Source organism: Meles meles, chromosome 3, assembly GCF_922984935.1.
Source record: "Meles meles chromosome 3, mMelMel3.1 paternal haplotype, whole genome shotgun sequence".
NCBI classification, from domain to species: domain Eukaryota; kingdom Metazoa; phylum Chordata; class Mammalia; order Carnivora; family Mustelidae; genus Meles; species Meles meles.
The window spans coordinates 76,531,390-76,551,521 of NC_060068.1; the positions used below are offsets into that span (position 1 = coordinate 76,531,390).

The 20,132-nt window shown below is 35.7% G+C and overlaps 1 protein-coding gene across 4 annotated transcripts in view; it reads left to right on the top strand.

Moving 5' to 3' along the window:
• SSBP2 (single stranded DNA binding protein 2) overlaps positions 1-20,132 on the top strand; it is a 305,659-nt gene that overhangs the window by 68,282 nt on the left and 217,245 nt on the right. For all 4 annotated transcript variants that reach the window (XM_046000543.1, XM_046000544.1, XM_046000541.1 and 1 more), the window contains exon 2: positions 11,859-11,931. In XM_046000543.1, the coding sequence (XP_045856499.1) occupies positions 11,859-11,931 (73 nt within the window). The remainder of the gene's footprint in view (positions 1-11,858; positions 11,932-20,132) is intronic.

Genomic DNA, 20,132 nt, shown 5'->3' on the forward strand with positions numbered 1-20,132 from the left:
GCCAACCTGGTGGAATTTCACCTCATTTTTTTTTTCCCATTTTATTTATTTTTTTAGCGTAACAGTATTCATTGTTTTTGCACAACACCCAGTGCTCCATGCAAAACGTGCCCTCCCCATTACCCACCACCTGTTCCCCCAACCTCCCACCCCTGACCCTTCAAAACCCTCAGGTTGTTTTCCAGAGTTCATAGTCTCTTATGGTTCGCCTCCCCTTCCAAATTTTTTTTTTTTTAATAAACATATAATGTATTTTTATCCCCAGGGGTACAGGTCTGTGAATCGCCAGGTTTACACACTTCACAGCACTCACGATAGCACATACCCTCCCCAATGTCCATAGCCCCCTCCCCCTCTCCCAATCCCACCTCCCCCCAGCAAGCCCCAGTTTGTTTTGTGAGATTAAGAGTCATTTATGGTTTGTCTCCCTCCCAATCCCATCTTGTTTCATTTATTCTTCTCCTATCCCCCTAACCCCCCATGTTGCTTCTCCATGTCCTCATATCAGGGAGATCATATGATAGTTGTCTTTCTCTGATTGACTTATTTCACTAAGCATGATACGCTCTAGTTCCATCCACGTCGTCGCAAATGGCTAGATTTCATTTCTTTTGATGGCTGCATAGTATTCCATTGTGTATATATACCACATCTTCTTTATCCATTCATCTGTTGATGGACATCTAGGTTCTTTCCATAGTTTGGCTATTGTAGACATTGCTGCTATAAACATTCGGGTACACGTGCCCCTTCGGATCACTATGTTTGTATCTTTAGGGTAAATACCCAGTAGTGCAATTGCTGGGTCATAGGGTAGTTCTATTTTCAACATTTTGAGGAACCTCCATGCTGTTTTCCAGAGTGGTTGAACGAGCTTGCATTCCCACCAACAGTGTAGGAGGGTTCCCCTTTCTCCGCATCCTCGCCAGCATCTGTCATTTCCTGACTTGTTAATTTTAGCCATTCTGACTGGTGTGAGGTGATATCTCATTGTGGTTTTGATTTGTATTTCCCTGATGCCGAGTGACGTAGAGCACTTTTTCATGGGTCTGTTGGCCATCTGGATGTCTTCTTTGCAGAAATGTCTGTTCATGTCCTCTGCCCATTTCTTGATTGGATTGTTTGTTCTTTGGGTGTTGAGTTTGCTAAGTTCCTTATAGATTTTGGATACTAGCCCTTTATCTGATGTGTCGTTTGCAAATATCTTCTCCCATTCTGTCAATTGTCTTTTGGTTTTGTTAACTGTTTCCTTTGCTGTGCAAAAGCTTTTGATCTTGATGAAATCCCAACAGTTCATTTTTGCCCTTGCTTCCCTTGCCTTTGCCGTTGTTCCTAGGAAGATGTTGCTACGGCTGAGGTCGAAGAGGTTGCTGCCTGCATTCTCCTCAAGGATTTTGATGGATTCCTTTCTCACATTGAGGTCCTTCATCCATTTGGAGTCTATTTTCGTGTGTGGTGTAAGGAAGTGGTCCAATTTCATTTTTCTGCATGTGGCTGTCCAATTTTCCCAGCACCATTTATTGAAGAGGCTGTCTTTTTTCCATTGGACATTCTTTCCTGCTTTGTCGAAGATGAGTTGACCATAGAGTTGAGGGTCGATTTCTGGGCTCTCTGTTCTGTTCCACTGATCTATGTGTCTGTTTTTGTGCCAGTACCATGCTGTCTTGATGATGACAGCTTTGTAATAGAGCTTGAAGTCCGGAATTGTGATGCCACCAACTTTGGCTTTGTTCTTCAATATTCCTTTGGCTATTTGAGGTCTTTTCTGGTTCCATATAAATTTTAGGATTATTTGTTCCATTTCTTTGAAAAAAATGGACGGTATTTTGATAGGGATTGCATTAAATGTGTAGATTGCTTTAGGTAGCATGGACATTTTCACAATATTTATTCTTCTAATCCAGGAGCATGGAACATTTTTCCATTTCTTTGTGTCTTCCTCAATTTCTTTCATGAGTACTTTATAATTTTCTGTGTATAGATTCTTAGCCTCTTTGGTTAGGTTTATTCCTAGGTATCTTATAGTTTTGGGTACAATTGTAAATGGGATTGACTCCTTAATTTCTCTTTCTTCAGTCTTGTTGTTGGTGTGCAGAAATGCAACTGATTTCTGTGCATTAACTTTATATCCTGACACTTTACTGAATTCCTGTACAAGTTCTAGCAGTTTTGGAGTGGAGTCTTTTGGGTTTTCCACATATAGTATCATATCATCTGCGAAGAGTGATAGTTTGACTTCTTCTTTACCAATTTGGATGCCTTCAATTTCTTTTTGTTGTCTGATTGCTGAGGCTAGGACTTCAAGTACTATGTTGAATAGCAGTGGTGATAATGGACATCCCTGCCGTGTTCCTGACCTTAGCGGAAAAGCTTTCAGTTTTTCTCCATGGAGAATGATATTTGCGGTGGGTTTTTCATAGATGGCTTTGATAATATTGAGGTATGTGCCCTCTATCCCTACACTTTGAAGAGTTTTGATCAGGAAGGGATGCTGTACTTTGTCAAATGCTTTTTCAGCATCTATTGAGAGTATCATATGGTTCTTGTTCTTTCTTTTATTAATGTGTTCGATCACATTGATTGATTTGCGGATGTTGAACCAGCCCTGCAGCCCTGGAATAAATCCCACTTGATCGTGGTGAATAATCCTTTTAATGTACTGTTGAATCCTATTGGCTAGTATTTTGGCGAGAATTTTTGCATCTGTGTTCATCAAGGATATTGGTCTGTAGTTCTCTTTTTTGGTGGGATCCTTGTCTGGTTTGGGGATCAAGGTGATGCTGGCCTCATAAAATGAGTTTGGAAGTTTTCCTTCCGTTTCTATTTTTTGGAACAGTTTCAGGAGAATAGGAATGAGTTCTTCTTTAAATGTTTGGTAGAATTCCCCTGGGAAGCCGTCTGGCCCTGGGCTTTTGTTTGTTTGGAGATTTTTGATGACTGTTTCAATCTCCTTACTGGTTATGGGCCTGTTCAGGTTTTCTATTTCTTCCTGGTTCAGTTGTGGTAGTTTATATGTCTCTAGGAATGCATCCATTTCTTCCAGATTGTCCAATTTGTTGGCGTAGAGTTGTTCATAGTATGTTCTTATAATTGTCTGTATTTCTTTGGTGTTAGTTGTGATCTCTCCTCTTTCATTCATGATTTTATTGATTTGGGTCCTTTCTCTTTTCTTTTTGATGAGTCTGGCCAGGGGTTTATCAATCTTATTGATTCTTTCAAAGAACCAGCTCCTAGTTTCATTGATTTTTTCTATTGTTTTTTTGGTTTCTATTTCATTGATTTCTGCTCTGATCTTTATGATTTCTCTTCTCCTGCTGGGTTTAGGGTTTCTTTCTTGTTCTTTCTCCAGCTCCTTTACGTGTAGGGTTAGGTTGTGTACTTGAGACCTTTCTTGTTTCTTGAGAAAGGCTTGTACCACTATATATTTTCCTCTCAGGTCACCTCATTTTTATATGCAAAAGGCCTCCTGTGCAGATTGTTGGAGCTTTTTTCCTGCATAGCGCCCTCCTGTCTGATATTCTGCCCACAGATTCCAGCTGCTTCAATCCCTCTCAAATTTGATCATATAGTTTATCCAGCTTTATAGTTGCCTAAAGAAGGAGGGCAAGTTCAGTCCCATGGCGTGAGTAGAACTCTTAGTCCATGGCATACTCCACCATGGCATAAGTAGAAGTCTGGTGTCTGGTGTTAATTTTGATATTAAAACATTGAAATAGTGTATGGGAAGACTTTCAAGGTTAGTCAGAAAGGATTAGGAAGGATTAGTGTTCTAGGTAAATATAAGGAAGATCTACCCTCCGTAAGGATAACACAGAAAGTAAAGATTTAAACATATATCAAGATTCCATAGGCAAGTGGGAGCCTGGGTATTAAGTATAAAATTGAAATGAAGTAAATGAAATGAAATGAAATGAAGTAAATACAATTATCAAGTATAGTCAGTACTGTATTTCTAATGTATTTAGCTTAGACATAAGATTGGATGGAAAATTTTCTATGAATTTTCTACGAGTAATTGTTTCTACAAAGTGTCGATTAATTTTTTATGAATTCTCATTTTTATATCTTAGCTTTTTTTAGTTCTCCCACATTGACAGTAGTAATTTTAATCCTGAATGTGCCTATGTAAGGCAAGTGTTTCTGTTTTTAGGTACACCAAATCATTTAATTTCAAATCATATTCCCAAACATTACTTATCTATCATAAATGACATCAATGAGACATTAGCGGAGTTACATATTTTTTATGCTCAGATATCCATGTAATTGTTAAATCTTTCATTCTTATCCCTACCTCAACCGATGCAGTTGTCTCTGCCCTAGAACATTTAGTATCTTTAGTATCTGTATATCTATCAGGTATCTATTTCTTTAAAACTGATACCAAGAATATAAAAAAATAGACATTTTAGTGTGTTTAAAACAAAGGCTGGGTTTTAATATTATTATGTGGTTGCATGGACAGTTTTTGACACTTTAAATCAGTTTTTTTAGCTTCACTGTTAATGATGAAGAACTTTAAAAAGAGGATGGTAGAAACAGATTTCTAATTTTTTATACCTCCTTAGCACCAGGGTATAAGCTCTCTTGAAAATTTGATCAGGCTGATCTAGTGTCACTGCTAAACTACTTACAGTCTCATGAGTAGCCTCTCAGTAGCTGTCAAATGCTCTTTGCTACTTGTTAGCTAGCTGTGATCCAGCTAACTACTGGCATTTTATCACCTAGGAATCACATTTGGACATTGATACGTGTCGTTGGTCAACAGTGGAATTATACAGTGGCTCAGGAATAAGAGAGATCTCTTTTCTAGATCCAATGGAAATTAATCTGCTTTAAGTTTCCTGTATCTAAGTCTTCTCTGGTTATGGACATTGGGATTTAAGCACAAAAAATGGGGACTAAATTTTGGATGTAGCATTTCAGATACATACTGCTAAATAGTGAGAAATAGTGCTAAATGGCAAGAGCTAGACCATTCTTTACAAAATATCCCTCTTATAGTCCTCTACTATCTTTTTGTTTATTCCCTAACCTTATGTTTTTAAAGGAAGTAAAGAGGAGAGAAGGAAGTTATTGCCTTTTAAGGATTAATTTTATTAAAATGACAAATAAAACATCAACCACCATGATTAAATAGATTAACTTATTTCTTTAAAAAAAAATCTTTTTTTTTTTTTGTATGTAGGGATTGAATCAGTGTGCCAGAATGGTTTTGCCAGCATTCATGTTGTCAAACTATAGTATTTTATTGAGACGGTGACTCTTAAGGAGATGTTAATGCTAAAATAGGTATCCAAAGGGATATATGACACTTCTCATTTGAATGTCTTGCATGGGGACACCTGGGTGGCTCAGTTGGTTAAGCGGCTGCCTTCGGCTCAGGTCATGATCCCAGCATCCTGGGATCGAGTCCCACATCGGGCTCCTTGCTTGGCAGGGAGCCTGCTTCTCCCTCTTCCTCTGCCTGCCACTCTGTCTGCCTGTGTTCTCTCTCTCTCTCTCTCCTCTGACAAATAAATAAATAAAATCTTAAAAAAAAAGTTTGAATGTCTTGCATGGAAGAAACTAAAGGATAAGAGCCTTATGCATGGGGTAGAAAGTCATTCATTCATTAAAAAATATGTATTGGACAGGTGCCTGGCTGGCTCAGTTGGTGGAGCATGTGACTCTTGATCTTGGGGTTGTAAGTTCAAGCCGCTGGGTGTCGAGAGTACTTAAACATAAAATCTAAAAAAAAAAAAAAGTATTGGATACTTACCATTTCAGATGTTGGAGATAGAGATAAGATAGGTAAAGTACATTATAGTAATATAATTTCAAAACAAGTTAAGAATGGATTTTTTTTTTAAGTTAGTATCCAACCTTGTCATCCATCTGCCTTTGTACATATAGTGAATTAACCAAAAGAATTTTTTCTTTTTTTTCAGGGCCTAACCGAATGAATTTTGAAATTACAAATGGGGAGCTGTTAACTTGAAAGCTTTATGTTTATTTGAATCTTTTTTTTTTCTTTTGCGAATTTAAGAAGATGGCAAAACGCTGATAATTAGTTTTAATCACTGAAATTTGGAATGGATGAATGTTTTTTCATATTAAATGGCAGCTTTCTCTTGCTTTTCATTTTCAACACTACATCTTGGCAGGCGAGAATTCTACCACTGAACCACCCATGCTCAACACTACATCTTGAACTGTTAAAAGGATAGTGTGTAAAAGATAGGTTCTTTAATAGGAAACAGACGTAAGTTTGAAAAGTACATATAGGACATTATGGTCAGGCTGACAGACATGGTCATTTTATATAAGTAGTTGGATTTTTTCATTGCACAGACACTTACCTAATAATATTTCCACATAGTTCATAACTCTGTGTCCCTCATAGGGATATTGTGAGACATAATAAAATGTTATCCACACATTAATAAAAAAAATGGCACACATTATAGTATATGTTCCTGAAAAGTTTTATAAATATTAATTTATGTTATTATAACTAACACATGAAAGGTAACTTGATAAATCCTGTTCACAAGATAAAAACATCCTTTCTATCATAACAATGGTCATATCCACTGTTCTCTAAATTCACATTTAAAAAAATTAGGCCTTTTCTATTAGCCAACTTTTGTGAAATAATGATTTTTTAAAATAATTGTATACATACATAGATAATTTACATATGTACATATACATGTATGTAGAAAGATTTAGGATTTAGCTCTGAACTGTAGAATGTATTCACCTTTTACTTATGTGTAGCTTGGAAATCTTGTTTGCAAATGAACAACCCTGTTCTAGAAAATTTTTTAATATCTTGCCCATAGTTCCTTCTTTCCCCTAGCATTTCCTTTGGAGGAAGAGATTTAATCTCAAATTAGATGGCTAGATTATAGAAAGAATTGAGTGAAGTAAGTTCTTTACCGCTTTCCCAGACTGTAAAGTCCTTCATTTGCAAGGATGGTTGAGAATTTGCTATGAATTAGACTGAGTGACAGTGCCTGTTGTATATGCCTTACTAGTTTTATACTTAGTTGTCCTAGTACTGTTAAGTGATAGGCATGTAACAGAGTTTGTTCGTGTGAATGGTAAAAATTTGTTTCTTTGTTAGATTTTGTAATAGTCAAAAGCTAAATTTGAAGTAATTTTATTTGGTCGTGTGGTAATGACATTTTCACAGATTTTAAAGTTCAGTAGTAAAGCAGAGAGGAGTCACTTAAGTGCTTATTGAATAGATTTATAAATAAATTCTGAGTTATGTTTTCAAGCATGAAATTAACTAATGCAAAAATATTTCACTGTAATTCCAGCCAGTTTATTTATTTATTTATTCTTTGATCTGTATAATTTTTGGTTATAAATTTTTGTGCATTAAGCTTTTCTAAATTTAGGATGATTTCTTTAGCTAGATTCCTAGTAATGGAATTATTGGGTCAAAGGTATAAACTTTTTTCCCCCAAATTCTTGATGTATACTTAATGCCAGATTGGCTCTGAAACAGGAATACCAGTTTACTGTCATCAGCAGTATGCATGTCCATTCCCTCACATATTTTGTGTTTAAGAATTTAAATCCCATTGTTGCTTTAGTGTATATTTCCTTGATTCACAGTGATGTTTAACATTCTCTTCATTTAAAATTAGTTGTGATTAGGGATGCCTGGGTTACTCAGTCGGTTGAGCATCTGCCTTTGGATCAGTCATGCTCTTGGGGTCCTGGGATTGAGCTCTGAGTCTGGCTCCCTGCTCAGCCAGGAGCCTGCTTCTTCCTCTGCCCTTCCCCCCTGCTGTGCCATTTCTCTCTCTCTCACTGTCAAATAAATATATACAATCTTTTAAAAAGATAATTAAAAGTATCTAAATCTGCCCCCCCCCAAAAAAACCCCTGACCAAAATTAAGTCAAACAACAAACTAGGAAAAAATGCTTCAGAAAATATTATCAGAGGTTTCATATTTTTATCTAGCCAAATATCTTAAATTATTGTGTGGTACGAGTGGCACAAAGTTTAAAACTTTTGCTGGAGACACAAAGCTACCATTATGATTGTTAATTAGAGGGCAATGCTGTAAGGAAAGTTGCCCTCGGGTTTTCTGCAGGTTGTATGGGGATGTTTGCTCCCACTTGAAGTAAGCCGTAAGGTTTTAAAGCATTGTTTAGGTTTTCTTTTCCTGTCTGTTACCAGTTAGTCTTCATCTGTTACTTCTTACTGTTATTAATGTTTCTACCATTAGCTATAACTCATGTTTCCTTCTACTCTGTTTCTATGGACAGTAGATATACATATACATATGTGTATGTGTATAAACTCTTACTGCGTGATTCTTAATTTTTTTTATGTATTTGGGTCACATTATAATTCATTAGGTTAAATGCCACTCTACTTTATCAAAAGTAGTTAAATTTTTTAACGATTCTGAAAAGGAAAAAAATATTAATTTGAGAGTATAAACATTTAAATATTTATATATTCAATATTTATTTATTTATTTATTTATTTATTTATTTATTAAGATTTTATTTATTTATTTGACAGAGAGAGATCACAAGTAGGCAGAGAGGCAGGCAGAGAGAGTGAGAGGGAAGCAGGCTCCCCGCCAAGCAGAGAGCCCGATGTGGGACTCGATCCCAGGACCCTGGGACTCTGGAATCATCTGTGTTCAAATGATATCTTTTACTGTAGGGCTTTCCCCCCAGAACTTTCTGGAGATTCTTACTTCTGGTGGCCCTGATGCCTCTATTGTGGGGACCTGAAGGGAAATACACAGTACCTGTATCTGAAGCTAGAGCAACTGTTCCTGCTGTTGCTGTGGTTCTGAGTGGTCCATCAAGAGCAGGAAGAGGATAGAAAGAGTTGGCAAATGTGGGAGAGATTGTGACATTAGAGTCCACTACATGGTTGATAATATGTTATTGGATGTGAGGAAATTAGCTGAAATTTTAACAGTCATGTTACTATTTACTGTGTACTCTAATTCTTTTGACAATATTACAAGGAAGATATTCTTTCTATTTTACAAATGACGAAAAATCTCAGATTCTATTTCACTCAAGGGGAGCACAGGTACAATAAACAGATGGAGAGATGAGTTTAACTTTGGATGTGATCAATTTAACAGAGAAGGATCTTGTTAGGAACTTCAAACAGTAGTTTAGAGAAGCAGGTTTGGAGCTTGGTAGAGACAATAGGGCTAAAGAGATAGGTTTGGAAAATCTTATGCATGGAGATGGTAGTTAAAATGTTGGAGATTTGCTGGTGATGTATTATGGAGTCTTCATGGCAGTAGAGTTAATTAATTGTTCACCTATGCAGTGCTCCCTGCCACTCTTTCTACAGCATAGATCTTGGCTGCTTGAACGCATTAATTTTGTTCAAGGGAGGTCACAGAACTTGGACATATGAGGTGGAATAATGGATAGGTTTTTTCAGCCCTGTCCCACTGTATCACCCTGTTGGTGATATGCTGCTACAGCACAAACTCTAAGGGTGGGAGGACAGGCACACCACTTGGAAGATGCTTTAGAATTTTTTGTTATGTCATTTGAAATGCCTTTCCTCCATTGATTCTGTGCCCTTTCCAATATATTTTTTTTTACAGTCACTGTCTTAGACCCATAGAGAAAGAATAGGGATTGTTGCTTCTAATTCCCTTTATAAAGAGATACCCTTTTTGCTACCTAATTCATTGGAAGAAAACATAGTAGAAATATATTATCCTCTTTAATATTACGGACAAGAGATTACGAGGAAGTGCTTTGCTTAACTTTAAGGCATGGTGTTCATTGCAAGGACACAGCAACAGTTGTGCTCTGGCCTGGACTATTCTGGTTGCTGTTCTGTTACCCCCCAAGGACCACCGTGGGGTCTGTGCTTCACATTCTGCCTCTCACTTCCTATTTTTCTAAGCTTGGTGGAACATCCTTTGACTTCAGCCTAGGTTTTTGTCTGGTCTCTGACACGGGTCTGGTGCGAAGCTTCAGATTTGACAAACTGCAAGGAATTACTTGGGGCCAGATTTCTTCTCAGGCGGTAGGGGGGACACAGTCCTTGGGAGGCAAATTCAAGGCTTCATAGTGTCTATAGGGTCTCCTGGAAAAATTCAGAAATCTCTTTTTTGAGATGAGATTTGCCAACATGGTCACTGAATCATGTGATGGGGTTGGGAGTCATTGTTGGAGGGATAGGTTGTGTCTGATACAAAGAATGCATGATAAGGGGCGCCTCGGTGGCTCAGTGGTTAAAGCCTCTACCTTCAGCTTGGTCATGATCCCAGGGTTCTGGGATCGAGCCCCGCATAGGGCTCTCTGCTCTCTCTGCCTGCCTCTCTGCCTACTTGTGATCTCACTCTGTCAAATAAATAAATAAAATCTTAAAAAAAAAAAAAAAAGAAAGAAAAGAATGTGTGATAAGAATCACCAGTAGGGCTTATTTGTTGGAAACCATAGGAATATTCCAATTCCTGTATCCATTATGGACTTTGGGGATGAACCACACTTCCACAGGAGATACTGCTATCGAAAGACACATGTCATGTCCCTCATGTGGGTTAGGGCAGAGAAAGGGTTGAGAAGCATGATCTAAGAAGTGTCATTCAACTTGAAGAGGTTAGGATATGTTTCCAACAACATGCTTTTTTATCTATGATTAATTTTAACAGATGTCTGTCTCCTCTCCTGTGGTACTTAATAACCACAGAGAAATTCTCATTTTAAGTGTTTGGCAATTTTGGAATGGGGAAAGAGCTAAATGGACGGAGCAATTGAATTTGTACAGGCTTTCTCTTTTCATTACATGCATGATGTTTTTTTCATGAAAATGAAGAAAATATTCATTTTTGCAAATGCTATCAGTCTTTAACAATCAAAAATTCACTTGGCAAGAGAAATAGTGTAGCTCTATGGAATTGTGGTTATTATTACATTGTTTTGTTTACTGTAAACCTGGCTTAATATTGGTAAATATAGTGTAGCAGAAACTGAACTGTTGTGAGCTATCTGGGCATCAATCCAAGATATCATTAAAAATACTGCCTCAGACTAATTTGGGTTTATGAATAATATTTTGTTAACAGCTCAACTGAAATTGAGCCACATGGTGTAGCTTAAAATTCTGAATCCACAAGATAATGAGAGGAGCATAAATGTATAGTGCATACTTAATATTCTGTATTTGAATGATAAATTTATATGTAATTTTGTGTTACCTTTAAACTCTAAGTACCCAAATGCTTAATATGATTTGATGTTTTTAAACTTTACTTAATGCTGTTGTTTGCTAAAAATTTGAATCCTTATAAGCTAACATATTATCTTATTGGTTTAACAATCAAACCTAAAGAGTAAGAAGAGGTTGCCTGAACAAATATTAAAAATGAGCTTTTTGGCATATGGCTATACAAAGAGCTGGAGTTTATGTTACTGTTCACCAAAAAGATCAAACAACATAAAGTTGTTAGAAAGGTCCAATTACTTAACTCATTTATTTTAATAATGAAAGATAATAACTATACCTTAAAGTAGGTTATAGAGATTATTAATGTTTGTTTACAAATTATTGATTATGTTAGGTATAACAAAGGAAATGAGGTTATGATAAGTGACATGATTCAAATGAAAAAAATCCCTATTTAGATGTATCTTTTCAAGAAAAGATACATTTGCCTTTTTTCTTTGTGTGCTATTTAGTTTAAGTTCTTTCTGAATAGACATGTTTGAAATTCCAGTGACAAGATATGGGAAGAGTTCGTTTTCTGTTACTGTTGGTGTGTAAGATATTTTTGTAGTGAAACAATATGTGCATTATTTAAAGAAGGAATGTTAAGTACATCTCTTCTCAATAAATATTTTATTCATTTTCCAGGTTAGCACTCTACGTATATGAATATCTGCTCCATGTAGGAGCTCAGAAATCGGCCCAAACATTTTTATCAGAGGTATGTTTGATATATTTTCCATATTTTACATTGATATATAAGTGAATGAAAATATTCTGTAACAATTATTTTAAAGAACTACTATTATGTATTATATAGTGACTGCTTTGTTATCAGTATCCCTAATACAGTCTTTGTAGATTATTTGTCAGCATTTTTAGTGTCCCATTTTCATGCCAATAACCGTCTACTCAACTTTCTAGTCATTTTTTCCCCCTGTAGAAATAGAAACTAATATTAGACTTGGTAGTAATAATCAAGAAGGCAAATTTGCTTAAGAAAAAAAAAAAGACAAATGCCTCCATATCTCTAGTTTTAGTTGTACCTTATTTTGGCATTATTCATAATTTTGTAAAATATGGTTTTGTTTGTTTTTATTTTGTATGGATAATAGTGGATTGATGACTAAATTTTAGTTAGAAAACATTTTGATTTTATTTCAAGTTCTTGTATCTTTTCCTGCTTTCCTCCACATTTTTTTTAAAGTTTGAATTTGAGCCTTTTACAATGGTACTTTCTCCTCTTTTCTTCTTCATTTTATATAATGATGAGGATGAGGAGTATTTTATTGAGTTCTTTTATATGCTAGGCAAATAATGTGCCAAAGTACCTTATATTATCTCTAATTCTTACAAGAAATTTGTAAGGCAGATGGTATTATTCGTGTTTTACTGATAAGAACAATAGGGCTCAGAGAATTTATATCACTGGCTCATGGTGATATAGCTAAGTGAGTTATGGAACTGGAATTTAAGCCTAGATCTATGTTTATTTGAAAGCTTTTGGTTCTCCCCCATATCTGTGCTGTACAGTATGGTAACCACTAGTTTTATATGGCTTTTTCAATGCTTGAAATATGACTGACTAATCCAGTTGAAAAGTGCCAAAAGTATGAAGTACATGCTGGATTTTGAAGATTTAGTGTGAATAGAAGAACATAAAGTATCAATAATTTTAAAATTTTGATCTCATATTGAAATAATATTTTAGATATATTGGGTAAAATTAAATATATTACTAAAATTAATTTTACCGTTTTTTTCTTTTCTAATGTGGTTACTGGAAAATTTTAAGTCACATATGCAGCTCTCATTTGGGGCCTGTGTTTATAGTTTCATGAGACAAGTCCAGCTTGAAATAGTGTCTCTAGTCATTTCACTAGTTTGACCCCCACCACATCAAGAACATGACAGGTACCCCCTTGAACAAATTGCCCTCTCTGCCAGAGGTGCAGCCTTCTTGAGATTCACTTGCTCCAAAAACAAATGCAGAAGTAAACAAACACACATAGCCCCCCAGTCTTTTATCTAATTAATTAATATATGTGAACTGTTAGGGCCTATTTGCAAATAGGGAATTTGGGGTATGCTTAGAATGTAGAAGAAATCAATTGTTTTACCATAGAATGAGTATATACAGTGTAAGAAAAATTGGATTTTAAGGTTTGTTCAAATTGAAACAGAAATTTCATATGTTTCTATCTCATGAAATCATTAATTAGAAGACTTTGTATTTCACCTTGCTACCCCACACTCACTGTTTGTTGTTATAGGGACAGTGAAGAGATTGCAAAAATAATGCTCTTAATATTTGTATTCTTGAAACTTGATGAAAGGATTTACTCTTCTATTTCCTTAGATCAAGGAGCATTTTGAATTAGTCAACTTGCTGAATCCTTGGGGGTTCCCATAACTGTATTTTTTTTTTTTTACCAACATTGTAAGATGTCAGAGCAGTGATTCTTAAACTTAATGAAAAAGAAAAATGTTACTAACACATTTAAGAACATTCACTTACATGGATCGTGTGGATCAAATATAACTAGATTGAAATAACTAGATATTATACCTATATACCCTGAATTGAATGGAATATGGATATACAAAATTTCTAAGTCTATTTGGTAAAAATGAACTTATAATCAGAAGAGATTCACACTTTCCTGACAAGTATTTACCATGATTTTATTTTCTCTGGCTTCATTTGGAATGCAAAACTGAGGATTTCTCTGAATTATTAGTGTGGTTCAGTTTCACAAGAGGAATCAATTAAGCTGAAAACAAACTATTGTTACCAAGAAGATACAGTATTTCTGGACTTTGAAGATTAGTGTATGTGATTCCCAGAACTATTCTTTACTTTCTAACTTGCCAAACTCCAAGTAGACTGTGAAAATGTATTCTAATTACCTAAATAACCAATATAGCATTTTCTGCATATAGGGAACGGCTAGATTAATTGAGGTATAAGTTTCCCAAAATGTAAAAGAACAAGTTAGATCTATTTGGACTTAACATGGGTAAATTTCCAAACATTTTCAAGTAAAAGAAGCAAGATGAAGTATGGCATTTACATGGAAACCATTGAACATAAAGGAACATGGTGCAATACTATATATTTTTGTGGGTACATATTTATGAGTGTAACATATTGTAAAAAGTTTGAAAGAATATACATGCCAGACTAGTTTCTGAGAGTAGGGATTTTAAAGTATTAAAGGGGAATTTTATCCTTACTTTTATACTTACATATATGTATATATATACATATGTGTATGCATATATATATGCATACACATATGTATATATATACACACACATATATGTATATATGTATATCCTATTTGCACATTTATTTATTTAAGATTTTATTTATTTATTTGACAGAGAGATGGCAGTGAGAGAGGAATAAGAGCAGGGAGAGTAGGAGAGGGAAAAGCAGGCTTCCTGCTTGGCAGGGAGCCTAATGCAGAGCTTTATTCTGGGACCCTGGGATTATGACCTGAACTGGCAGATGCAGATGCCTAACAACTGAGCCACCCAGGCATCCCTGTACAGTTATGTAAAAATAAAAATAATAGAAGAGAAAATACAAAATTATCTCAATTTCAAAATGGAAGCCTAGAAGTAGATTTGTGACTGGCCATTGCTAAGTCCACCCTAGAGTTCTGAATAATTTTGGTTGGCTAAATTTCAGTACCTTTCTATAATCTTCCTCACACTAAGTTTCATCAATAACTAGCTGCTTGTATTTGCCTATAAATACCATAGGCTTCTGTCACCTGGGCTTTACTTTGCCTAAAATCCCTCCCAATAAGGAGAATTTGCTTCTCCTTAGGAAGGTTTTCTCAGGACTGAGGACTTTTGCATACTGTGCCAGGAAGCTTGGACTTTATCTTCTGGCAAAAGGGAGCTTTTGATGCTCTTTAAATAAAAGAGAAACGTTGTTTGGTTTGTACTCTGGTGTCTGTGTCAACGGCAGTACCACTTCCCCTGCTCCCCAACTATGGTTAATAAAGGAAGGAGAATGTAATCTTTTAGGGCTTTGTAACCTGCTTAGCATTGCTTTCTCTCTTACTTTCACTTGGATCATATAGAAAATTAAAGGCTGCTTGTTGTAGAATGACTTCTTAAATAGTTTGAGAAGTAAAGGACCATCTTATCTAAATTCTCGTGAGTCTATCCCCAGATTTTTTACCTAATTCAGGACAGTTTAACAAGGAACTTAAAGAAAAACTAGGAAGACCTGTTTATTTGGGTTGGGTATTATGATACAAACGAAGTGATTAAAGTGTCACCATTCACTCAGATGTTCAATGGTCTTACCCTGGTTTAGGGCGAAGTAGAATACTTCTTCCCATTTTGTCATTCTCTGTCAGGATGAATGAGGATATGGGTGACTATGACATTAATGAGCTCTTTTGAATCAGGATTTGCTGTGTTGAGCCACCTTTCCTTAGTGTGGGTTTCCTCTATGGGTAAAGTTGTGAAAAGGTCACATTGGAATTCTAGACATCATCTGAAAAAGTAAGATGAATATCTCAGAGCCCAATCTCTCACTAAGTTTGGCCTTTTTTTTTTTTCTTTTCTTTTCTTTTTTTTTTTTTTTTTAAAGATTCATTTATTTGACAGATAGAGACCACAAGCAGGCAGAGAGGCAGGCAGAGAGAGAGAGAGAGAGAGAGAAGGAAGCAGGCTCCCCGCCAAGCAGAGAGCCCGATGTGGGACTTGATCCCAGGACCCTGAGATCATGACCTGAGCCAAAAGCAGCGGCTTAACCCACTGAGCCACCCAGGCACCCGTTGATGATAGATTCTAAACTAGTACCTGAATCTCAAATATAGTTTCTACAGTTTGAAATTTTCTTACCCCCATTAAGACAAAATTGAACGTTCTTTTTTTAAATTTTAAATTAAGTACCATATAGTGTATTATTCATTTCAGAGATAGAGCTCAATGATTCATCAATCTAAATACCCAGTGTTCATTACCTCACGTGCCCTCCTTAATGTCCCTCACCCAATTACCCCATCCCCTCATATTGAACATTCTTTAGAAATAGTCTCTATGTATAACTCTTCCTTAGCTTTATCTTTTATTATCTTTTATTTATCTGTTATTATCTTTCAGTATTTAATAATTACAAATAGAATACTAAGAAATCTTGACATTCTATGTCAATTTTTGTTACTTTGAATTCATTAGAAACTATCCTTTTCCTGGGTATCTCATTTTATTATGCAAAGGTAATTCCAATTTACTCCTTAAATTTTACATGTTATTTGTCATGCCTCAGAATGAAGCTTCAGGGGCGCCTGGGTGGCTCAGTGGATTAAGCCGCTGCCTTCGGCTCAGGTCATGATCTCGGGGTCCTGGGATCGAGCCCCGCATCAGGCTCTCTGCTCCACGGGGAGCCTGCTTCCTCCTCTCTCTCTGCCTGCCTCTCTGCCTACTTGTGATCTCTCTCTCTGTCAAATAAATAAATAAAATTTAAAAAAAAAAAAAAAGAATGAAGCTTCATGACCTTACCAAATACAATTAAGAACTAGATTGTTTCAGATACCGAGATTTTTTTCTTTCTTAAGAATTTTACATTGTTTATGTTAATAGCCCTTATTTGTCATAAATTAGCCAGTAAGTTACCCAGAAATTGTAGCTTAAAAACATGTAGCAGATTGCTTCTTTAGATTTTATTAAGAATGCTAAATTATTGAACATCAGAGACTCTAAAATTTTGTTCTGCTTATCTTTGACTGAAAAGAAAAAATTAAAATTTCCTAACCAATTTCTTGAACTTTAGTTTGGAGGCAAGATAGTATGTTAGGTAAGAGTAATTGCTTTGGGGACAGCCTACTGGGTTTGAATTATCTCCTTACTTAGTTTTCTTAATTATAAAAAGAAGATAATTGTAATAATACTTTAAAGTTGTGCTGAGGTTTAATGAGTTAGTACCTGTAAAAGTGCTTAGAAGGGCCTAGCATGTAGTACATACTCAAAAGTGTTATTTTTAAACTTCTTGACTAATTCTTTTTACCTTGTGTAGTTTCTATACTGGAGTAGAAATATAAATATATGGGGGCGCCTGAGTGGCTCAGTGGGTTAAAGCTTCTGCCTTCGGCTCAGGTCATGATCCCAGGGTCCTGGGATCGAGCCCCGCATCGGGCTCTCTGCTCTGCAGGGAGCCTGCTTCCTCCTTTCTCTCTGCCTGTCTCTCTGCCTAGTTGTGATTTCTCTCTGTCAAATAAAATAAAAAAAATAAAAAATATAAATATAAATATATGTCTTATGTGTACATGTATGTTCCAAGTATCTGTCACTTGGATGGCCTGAAATTCTCCTGCCTCCTGGAGTAACCTTTCCTATAAAACTAGCTCCAGCTCTACTCCCTAATATTACAGGTTCCCACAAGTTCTCTCTAACATGTCTTACTAGGGGAAGAGGGGCCTGGAGGTTCTCTTGCTGTAATTTCTTGCTCCCACCAAGTATTACAGCCCCTCCTGCTGCTCCTCCTTCTTATGTCTGCTGCCTTTTCTTTGTCTGAGTTTCATATTTCTCTTATAGCCTCCAAGCTCCACTGGGTTGTTGCTCTTGGGTATAAAAGATTGTTACTGAAGATTAGGGGAAAATTGAACGGCATTCAGCCTTGTACAGTACAGGAAACATCAACTTAAATATTAAACATTAACTTTTTTGGTCTCCTTGCCATGGGAATTTCTTACTAGCTGTTTACCTGAGGGCTCCCAGTTGTCTTCTGTCTTGTTGTCTCTTCACAGCCTCTCCCATTGTCTTCTTTTCTGAATTCTCCTAGACATCTCAGACATCTTCTCACTGGGAGATTATCAGCAGCCTTCTGAATTATTGTTATTTTATTATGTGGCATATTAAGTATTCATTCTCTACTTTCCAACCATTCCTAGGAGCCTCTACTTTTCTAGCCCAAAAAATAAAAACAAAAATAGAAGGGATCCATCAGGGAATTTTCCCAATAAAAGACATCATCTGCACAAGTAGCTTGTATATCTCAGCAGCTCAGTCTCTCACCTGGGTGTAGCCTTTAAGAGGATTTCTACCTTCTAGAATATAACAGTGCTATTCAATAAAACTTCCTGTGATTAGGAGATGATTTCTAATCTGTGCTTCTAGTAAATTCTCCACTGGTTTCATGTGACTATTGAGCACTTGAAAAGTGGCTAGACTGAATGAAGAACATTCATTTAAATTTAAAGAACCACATATGGCTAGGGGATACCATGTTGAATAGCACAGTTTTGGATTATCTGCTTTAAAGTCGGATCAGATTTTTCTTCCCATTATATGTCTATTTGGTTAGTTTTTAAATTAAACTATTTTAGTTATATTAATCTTCCTATACATGGAAGATTTTAAAAAATTTGTGGGAATGGTAGGTTATATGTAAATTAAAAGACTCGAATTTTGTCTAGGAACATATATATATATATATATATATATATATTTGTATATATATTTGTATATATATACTCGAATTTTGTCTAGGAACATGTATATATATTTGTATATATATATGTACATATATATATACAAATATATATACAAATATATATATATATATATATTTGTTCCTAGACAAAATTTGAGTCTTTTAATTTACATATATATGTAGGTATATATATCCGTTCTTTTCTTAACACAGAAACTAGCTTTATCCATTTATGATATTAACATTTTAGAACACTGGTTCTCAAAAAGTATTAAATGATTTAGGAATACTCTGAAAAGTTCAGAGTCCATGAACTTCAAGCCTACTGCTGTGCTATTGCAGGTGCTGTCGAAGTGGGTCTGGACCATTCAAAGAGGTCTCACATTGACAGGCTAGAACCTCTGAAAAGGAGCAGCGGACATCCAAGATTGTCCCATGCTGTAGCTGCTGTAGCTACTGCTGCTGCAACCAGCAGCTAGTTCACTTTTGGAGCCATGGGCAGGAAGCCTCTCCTCTTCCTCCTGCCATTGGATCTCCAGCTAGCATTCTTCTGATGCAGAGCTGAACAGGAAACTAGGAAACCCAATTTTCAGAATCCCAGCACTTAGTGTAGAATGGACAAAGAAGAGTGAGTGTGGGACTGAGAGATAATAGGTAATATTCCAGTATTGCCAGATGCAAGTAATGATGAAAAGCTAAGCAAGTGTGTATCTGTATATCTATGTGTGTGTATCATTTTTTTCCTTGTTTATATAAATACTAATTTACTATACATACTGTTACATGCTTTAATTTTTGTTTCATTTGTTTGACTTAAATTGTTTTATAGTGGTTGTTCATGAAACTTAATAATTCTTTTTATGGTGGTAGGGTATTTCATTCTATGAAATGTGCCATAATATATTTCACCAGCCCCCTACTAATGGACATATGGCCATTTGGGTTGTTTCTAGTCTTTTACAATTACAAATAATGCTTTACTGAAAATTGTTTTATATATATACATATATAAAATTTTGCACACATGAGCATATTTATAGGATAAATTCCTAGAAGAATTGCTATATCGATAGTATGGGCATTTATAAATTATAATTATCCCTTATAAGCCATATGGCATGTCTTACCCCTGCCAGTAGATTTTGTGTTCATTCATTGTTTAGCTCTCCACTTATACAGAAATGCTGAAAATGCCAGATCATACAGTAGAGACATAGCATAATCACAGACAAGGCCCTCGAATGTAGAATACAACAGTGGGAATGGGTATTGAGATTTATCTGTAAGTTATAGGAGAATGCAGCTTTGAGCTGGGCAAATGATGGAAGGAAGGGAGGTGGATGACCCAACAGCTTTAAAAAGCCTTAGGATGAAAAATGTATATCGGAGCTGTGGTAATGAAAGAAGGAAAAATAGAATAAAGAGAGAGAAATAGTTTCCATACAGGTCATTCAAATACCCAA